This window comes from Coregonus clupeaformis, chromosome 27 (genome assembly GCF_020615455.1).
Source record: "Coregonus clupeaformis isolate EN_2021a chromosome 27, ASM2061545v1, whole genome shotgun sequence".
NCBI lineage: Eukaryota > Metazoa > Chordata > Actinopteri > Salmoniformes > Salmonidae > Coregonus > Coregonus clupeaformis.
In genome coordinates this window covers 46,162,590-46,171,315 of record NC_059218.1, presented here as the reverse complement: position 1 = coordinate 46,171,315, position 8,726 = coordinate 46,162,590, and the positions used below count along the sequence as shown (strand labels likewise).

Sequence of the window (8,726 nt, the reverse complement as noted above, 5' to 3'; positions counted from 1 at the left end):
TGGTGTTTCACTAGAGCTGACTGTCTGCTTTTGGTTTTACAGACGAACGTTGCTGGCTAACAAGTAATTACTTAACTTACTTTAGCAAATAGATTTCACTCAACTTAATTTAAATGTAAATGTATTTCCCAATTAATTTGGTTATCAAGCTGCTGGGTATCCCCTATCTGGAATCTTTGGGACATCCCTACCCCATTGAAGTTTAAATGTAAAATGGTTAACGTAAGGGTTATGGTTAGGGTAAGGGTTAGGGACGTCCCAAGGATCCTGATAGCACTGACCCGTACTTCTCAAGCCGGCTAGCTAGCTAAACCTTACAGTCTATGAGCTAAACAGACTCAACAACCGATTCACAATCACTAGCCCTCTCTGTGAACCTCTTACACACTAGTCCTGCCATAGACACACCCTCTGTGTGTGTGTGTGTGTGTTTGTGTGTGTGTCTGTATATGTGTTTTTGTGCATGTGTGTGCATCAAAGAACTGTGTGTGTGTGTGTCAGTGTGTGTGTGTACGTTGTATGTGTGTGTCAGTGTGTGTGTGTATCAAAGACCTCCAAATTAAGATTCTTAGAGCGTCTTGGACTTCGGCTCTGGGTAGCAAGAGAATGGACACACTGAAACACTTCCATCACACAGATTAGGGTTAACACACACACACACACAAACACATACATCATATCTTAGCCCCTTTGAATTGAATTGACAGAGTTGATCTGGTGACGTATTGAGAGTCTTGGCCTACAGGCTGAAGAGTTCAGAGGGCCCCTCTCACACACACAGACACACAGGCAGGCCCTGTCTGAAGGTTTTTTACGTACTTTACTTACAATTTTCACCCCTGTTCCAAGATGAACCCCTAAACCCCGGCACCCCCCCCCAGTACTGGCTGCTCTCAGAACCAGAGATACGGGCCCAGATCTGCTCTGCTCTCCCCCAGTCAGGACCTCAACCATCGGTGGAAAACCACCATACTGCCCCAGGAATTATACGCCTTTTAGATCTCCCATACCTCTCACTGACCAAGCGTCAGACATGCATTATAGGCCTATAATATTATTCATAAACATTCATTTCCTTTTTTAATGTTCCAAACAAAAACATAGGGTTATGTATATAAATTAATATATAATTTATAATGTACCAGGCAAGTATACAGTCAACTACAGCGATTTAATTACATTAACCCTTATGACTCATATAGTAGGCTATAAAATATGGGTGCTGCCAAAACATCCTGATTAATCTAACTCAAATTCGAGCAAGCCTATTAGTAAAACATGAATCATAGTTTAGTGCCACAGTGAAGAATGGCCTTCTGTTTAATCATGTAGTTTCTTTAGTCTTTTTATAGACTGGTCACCTTGGTGTGTCTAGGGTCACTTTGACTCGACCCCCCTGGGAGTGTGAGTGTGCCTGTGTTCATTCGTGTGAAAATAACCCCCCCACTTTCTGCCCCCTTCTCAACACCGAGGCCTATGCAAGCAAGCGTTCCTCCACCAAACGACACCGAGACCGTTTTATCTTTCCAACTCGCAACAGTAGTCTCCCCCTCCTCCCTTCAGTTCAGCGCTTTTTTCCTACTGTGAAGTGAACTGCCGCCATGTTCTTCTGAGCCATTATGACAGTCAGACGGGAGGAAGAGAGACAGGGACACAGTCTGTGACTAAACCGACGGTTTAACTCAGCTTTTCGGAGTATGACCGAGATATTTTAACGCCACAGAACGTCTAGAACGGTGGAAGTTTTCCGTTTTTTAACATTTGAAACAAAAGAGTCGTTCGGATTTACAGCGAGATCGGTGTGTCCGGATGTTACAGCGCGATATATTTGAGTTTCCTATGGCGTAGGCACCTTTTTATAAAGGCAGATCTTTTTACATATTTGGGGGCTCGGAGTGGGGGCCTCCTGTCGAATCTATAAGCACATCTAGTCTTTTTTTAAAAACCTGTTTTTTAACGTAAAAAAATACACGGAGTAAATGTGTAATTTATGTGAAATAGAAGAAAAACACATTCCAACATTCGTTCGTGACTCTGAAAGGATGACTATCGATACCAACGTCATTTAATTGGTATTTTGGACGTTTAACTGATTATCAAAGACTCATCATTTGCAGTCTACGGGATTTTAAAGACGACGATAGAGGAAATACTATTATTTCCTTCAGTGAAGCGGATTCCAAAGATGACGGGCTCTACCCCGGCGGACATGGTGAGAAATTGTGCTAAATGTTTCAGAAAATGTAACCAGTTCGGTGCCCTCCAACGTCAAACACATATTGTGAATAGGTCTATAATAAATTATCTTATTAGTGTGATCAAACTCTGTCTACAAACTGAAGAATAGACCAACTTGAAGATGACTAGATAACAATATTAATCTATCAAATAATGTTATTTTGGCTGGTCAGATGGCTATCATTGATTTTTTTATTAAATAAAAGGTTAATAATTAAGCGATATTTGATATCAAATAAAGAAAAGGACGAGAAGCACAGATAGCAGCAGTAGCTATAACATTTGGCACAGTAGGGCTACTGTTTACATTTAGCTGCTGTCTGTGTGGGGTGCCCTTGCAGTCCTCAGTCATGCTGCTTTTCTATAGGCGTATCTTTGAGTTACATATTGGGGGGTCAGGGTTAATTGACTCCGGTGTCAATGTCCCTCTAGGGGGATCCATGTGGATACCCCCCCCCCTCCCAATGGTGCTCTCTCTATTAGGGTTGTGAGAAATTGATTTAACGTTTTTCTGTTAAAATTATAAGAAAAATCATAAAATTCCACCTCAATATACAGTGCAGGATAATGGTCCTATTATGTATGTATGACCGTTAGGGCCAGGCTATCTACCGCAACCCTTTACAGACATAGAACGCAGCTACAGTAACATGTCGATAGCGACAATTGGTAACTTTTTCAGACAATAAAGAAAAGTGACAGAATTCTGCTCCAGCATAAAATGTTCAGTATTTTTTTCCTAACAACAATAAATGTTGCTGATTTGATGTACTGCTGTTGTTTTTTATGCTGTGTTTTTATGGTATGGTAGCTAGATGTGTTTTATTTCTACTAAATGTATTGGTAAGTCACAGTATTTAACAAACTTTAAAGTACTTTTTTTAGGAGCGATGGTCCTGAGTGCAGGCAGCAGCTAGTCGCCTAGTGATGGACTTTAGTCCCGCTTCAGAAGCCTCATTCCTTTACAGACAAGTAAAATGCCTGTTCATATCTCCAGAGAAGGTTTCGTGTTGGTATTTAAAAATCCGTAGTGTAGCCTACCCTAACAAACAAACAGACAAAGATGCCGTAGCCAAGGCGCTTTCAAGGGGCCACATTGCATTATTTCTGAAAAGACATAAAGACACAATGCTAAACACATGTATGTGACAAATAAAATTTGATTTGATTTGAGTAATCGATAACGTAGCTATCAGTAGAGTCAGAACTAGAAGGGGGGGGCGAGGTGAGGAGGGGGATAATTTAAGATGCTGTTTGAAGAGGTAAGGTTTCCGATGTTTTCGGAAGATGAGCAAGGACTCTGCTGTCCTAGCTTCAGGGGGAAGCTGGTGCCACCATTGGGGTGTCAGGACAGAGAAGAGCTTGGACTGGGCTGAGCGGGAGCTGCCCCCCCCCAGGCCAAGAGACCTGAGGTGGCAGAACGGAGTGCTCGGGTTGGGGTGTATGACAAACATGGCTGGCCTTAACAATGATGGGGTAAGCTTAGTAACATGAATTAGATTTTGCTTTTATTAGCTACATTATTTATTTACTGTCTGGCGATATGTATCAACTAGCTCTCACAGTCTCACGTCAGAATTAGACGTTCATCTATGTTTCTCAAACATCACATTTAGAAGTGTTTAAGGTTAAGTTTAGGCATTAACTCTGAAATCTTAAGGTTAGGCATTAACTCTGAATGGTTAAGGTAAAGGTTAATGTTTGGGATAGGCTTACAACAAAAATCTCAACAACAACTTTCTATCGCTGGATTCGAACTTGCAACCTTTGGAATCAGAGGGAGATGCTTACTCCCATCCCTGTCCACAACACTTTAGCAAAACTGAAACCCTTCAAAATTGATTCCCCTCATCAATCTACACACAATACCCCATAATGACAAATCAAAACTGTTTTTTAGAAATGTTTGCAAATGTATTAAAAATAAAAAACTGATATCACATTTATGTAAGTATTCAGACCCTTTACTCAGTACTTTGCTGAAGCACGTTTAGAAATGATTACAGCCTCGAGTCTTCTTGGGTATGACACTACAAGCTTGGCACACCTGTATTTGGGAAGTTTCTCCCATTCTTCTCTGCAGATCCTCTCAAGCTCTGTCAGGTTGGATGGGGAGTGTCGCTGCACAGATATTTTCAGGTCTCTCCAGAGATGTTCGATCAGGTTCAAGTCCAAGGTCTGGCTGGGCCACTCAAGGACATTCAGAGACTTGTCTCGCAGCCACTCCTGCATTGTCTTGGCTGTGTGCTTAGGTTCGTTGTCCTGTTGAAAGTCTGAGGTCCTGAGCGCTCTGGAGCATGTTTTCATCAAGGATTTCGCTGTACTTTGCTCTGTTAATCTTTCACTCGATCCTGACTAGTCTCCCAGTCCCTGCCGCTGAAAAACATCCCCACAGCATGATGCTGCCACCACCATGCTTCATCGTAGGTATGGTGTCGGGTTTCCTCCAGACGTGACGCTTGGCATTCAGGCCAAAGAGTTCAATCTTTGTTTCATCAGACCATATAATCTTGTTTCTCATGGTCTGAGAGTCCTTTAGGTACCTTTAGGCAGACTGCAAGCGGGCTGTCATGTTCCTTTTTCTGAGGAGTGGCTTCCGTCTGGCCACTGTACCATAAAGGCCTGATTGGTGGAGTGCTGCAGAGATGGTTGTCCTTCTGTAAGGTTCTCCCATCTCCACAGAGGAACTCTGGAGCTCTGTCAGAGTGACCATCGGGTTCTTGGTCACCTCCCTGACCAAGGCCCTTCTCCCCCGATTGCTCAGTTTGGCCGGGACGGCCAGCACTAGGAGGAGTCTTGGTGGTTCCAAACGTCTTCCATTTAAGAATGATGGAGGCCACTGTGTTCTTGGGGACCTTCAATGCTGCAGACATTTTTTGTTACCCTTCCCCAGTTCTGTGCCTCGACACAATCCTGTCTCGGAGCTCTAAAGACAATTCCTTCGATCTCATGGCTTGGTTTTTGCTCTGACATGCACTATGGGACCTTATATAGACAGATGGGTGCCTTTCCAAATCATGTCCAATCATGCAAAAATGTCTAAAAAACTGTTTTTGCTTTGTCATTATGGGGTATTGTGTGTAGATTTATGAGATTTTTATTTTATTTTAGAATAAGGCTGTAACGTAACAAAATGTGGAAAAAGTCAAGGGGTCTGAATACTTTCCGAATGCATCATTGGTTGGAACCTCCATTAAGGGCACTAGCTATGTTTTCACTGACCACTGACTCTCTGAGTGCTGCCCATCTGAAACTGCAGTTAAAAAGGGGAAGATCCAGATACTGCGCTAGCATTGGCGCTAGGTTAGCGTCCTAACATTGGCCTAGCTAAAATAGCCAACCTAGCTTTGGCGCTAGCTTAGCATCCTAACATTAGCCTAGCTAAAATAGCCAACCTAGTTTTGGCGCTAGCTTAGCTTCCTAACATTAGGCTAGTTTTCAAGCCCTGCCACATCCGAGGAGCGTCAGAGCTGGTGTAGTACGATTCAATCTTACTCCTGTATTGACTCTTTGCCTGTTTGACGGTTCGTCGGAGGGCATAGCAGGATTTCTTATAAGCGTCCGGGTTAGAGTCCCGCTCCTTGAAAGCGGCAGCTCTACCCTTTAGCTCAGTGTGGATGTTGCCTGTAATCCATGGCTTCTGGTTGGGGTATGTACGTACGGTCACTGTAGGGACGACGTCATCGATGCACTTATTGATGAAGCCAGCGACTGATGTGGTGTACTCCTCAATGCTATCGGAAGAATCCTGTAACATATTCCAGTCTGTGCTAGCAAAACAGTCCTGTAGCTTAGCATCTACGTCATCTGACCACTTCCTTATTAACCGATTAACTGGTGCTTCCTGCTTTAGTTTTTGCTTATAAGGAGGAATCAGGAGGATAGAATTATGGTCAGATTTTCCAAATGGAGGGCGAGGGAGAGCTTTGTACGCGTCTCTGTGTGTGGAGTAAAGGTGGTCTAGAGTTTTTTTCCCCCTCTGGTTGCACATTTAACATGCTGGTAGAAATAAGGTAGAACGGATTTAAGTTTCCCTGCATGAATGTCCCCGGCCACTAGGAGCGCTGCCTCTGGATGAGCGTTTTCCTGTTTAGTTATGGCCTTATACAGCTCATTGAGTGCAATCTTAGTGCCAGCATCGGTTTGTGGTGGCAAATAGACAGTTATGAAAAATATAGATTAAAATTCTCTTGGTAAATAGTGTGGTCTACAGCTTATCATGAGATACCTTACCTCAGGCGAGCAAAACCTTAAGACTTCCTTAGTATTAGATTTTGTGCACCAGCTGTTGTTTTCAAATATACACAGACCGCCACCCCTTGTCTTACCGGAGTCAGCTGTTCTATCCTGCCGATGTAGCGTATATCCCGCCAGCTATATGTTGTCCATGTCGTCGTTCAGCCACGACTCGTTGAAACATAAGATATTACCGTTTTTAATGTCCCGTTGGTAGGATAACCTTGATCTTAGGTCGTCCAATTTATTTTCAAATGATTGAACATTGGCTAATAGGATTGATGGAAGAGGCAGTTTACGCGCTCGCCGTTGGATTCTTACAAGGCACCCCGACCTACGTCCACGATATCTCCATCTTTTTCTCATGTGAATGACGGGGATTTGGGCCTTGTCGGGTATCTGTAGAATATCCTTCGCGTCCGACTCGTTGAAGAAAAAATCGCTGTCCAGATATCCAGAAGCTCTTTTTGGTCATTTGAGACGGTGGCAGAAACATTATGTACAGAATAAATTACAAATAAAGTGAAAAAACACACATAATAGTACAATTGGTTAGAGGGCTGTAAAACGGCAGCCATCTCCTCCGGCGCCACATTATAGTATTTTTACTGATATCAAGTTTGTGTATGAATTATTAAGTGATTGAAAACTCATTCTGTTACCAAAATCAGTAATGTAATTATTGATATTGAATTGGCAACAATGAGAAATCATAATAGTCACAAACCACAGTTGGGTCACCTGCTGCTGTCTTCCCTTCCACTGGCATACTGTTATGTCATCTGGTGGTCAAAGCAAGACTGTGAACACGGTCTGGACAACCCCTCCCTCCCACTCTCTCTCTCTCTCTGTCGCTCTCTCTCTTCTCTCTCTCTCCAGTTAATGTCACCTCTCCCTCTCTCTCTTCTCTCTCTCTCCAGTTAATGTCACCTCCCCCTCTCTCTCTCTGTCGCTCTCTCTCTTCTCTCTCTCTCCAGTTAATGTCATCTCTCCCTCTCTCTCTCTCTCCCTCTCTCTCTTCTCTCTCTCTCCAGTTAATGTCACCTCTCCCTCTCTCTCTCTGTCGCTCTCTCTCTTCTCTCTCTCTCCAGTTAATGTCACCTCTCCCTCTCTCTCTCTCCCTCTCTCTCTTCTCTCTCTCTCCAGTTAATGTCACCTCTCCCTCTCTCTCTTCTCTCTCTCTCCAGTTAATGTCACCTCTCCCTCTCTCTCTTCTCTCTCTCTCCAGTTAATGTCACCTCTCCCTCTCCCTCTCCCTCTCTCTCTCTTCTCTCTCTCTCCAGTTAATGTCACCTCTCCCTCTCTCTCTCCCTCTCTCTCTCTTCTCTCTCTCTCCAGTTAATGTCACCTCTCCCTCTCTCTCTCTGTCGCTCTCTCTCTTCTCTCTCTCTCCAGTTAATGTCACCTCTCCCTCTCTCTCTGTCGCTCTCTCTCTCCAGTTAATGTCACCTCTCCCTCTCTCTCTCTGTCGCTCTCTCTCTTCTCTCTCTCTCCAGTTAATGTCACCTCTCCCTCTCTCGCTCTCTCTCCAGTTAATGTCACCTCTCCCTCTCTCTCTTCTCTCTCTCTCCAGTTAATGTCACCTCTCCCTCTCTCTCTTCTCTCTCTCTCCAGTTAATGTCACCTCTCCCGGCTCTGACAGACACCTACCATGACACCTACCGTCTTTGCATTTACTGTAACAAGCATCGACCGACACCGGACGTACATGGACGTTGAAAAGTAGTTGAAATTTGCTCAGTCCAACCATAGACGTCTATGTTTCGCAAGTTCTGACAGCACAGTACAGTAGAGAACAGTACAGTGAAGTAGAGCACAATGTAATGTACTTCACTGTACTCAACATGTCTACCGTAATGTACTGTGCGTGCGGTATTGTGATGTCCAAACTTGTGAAACATAGATGTCAATGATTGTTTCAGATTTGGTCTGGTCCGGACCAACCAAAATGTGGTGTTGTTAGGGGGCGGAGCTCGTTACAATAATAGCCAGTGTGTTGAATAATACCCAAACATGCAAAAGAAGAATATTGCATATTTCTACCTTTGTGTACCTGTTCATGACACGTCACTATAAAGAGAATGACATTCATATCCATAATTAGGCGTTTCTGTATAGTACAGATCAGGGACCCATGATGTAATTCCGTTACCGCAATTCTGTTACCGGATGTAAATCCACTTCACTTACTGTAGTTCAATAACCAAAATAGATTTTTTCAAACTCAAGGTGTCCTGTCATAGCTGACACCT

At 43.6% G+C, this 8,726-nt stretch overlaps 1 protein-coding gene across 1 annotated transcript in view; it reads left to right on the top strand.

Annotated features, from left to right (window-relative positions):
- The first annotated feature begins 1,541 nt into the window (after nucleotides 1-1,541).
- ubl3a (ubiquitin-like 3a) overlaps nucleotides 1,542-8,726 on the top strand; it is a 49,285-nt gene continuing 42,100 nt past the window's right edge. Inside the window, exon 1 of the mRNA XM_041851433.2 lies at nucleotides 1,542-2,212. Coding sequence (XP_041707367.1) covers nucleotides 2,186-2,212 — 27 coding nt within the window. The 5' untranslated portion in view covers nucleotides 1,542-2,185. The remainder of the gene's footprint in view (nucleotides 2,213-8,726) is intronic.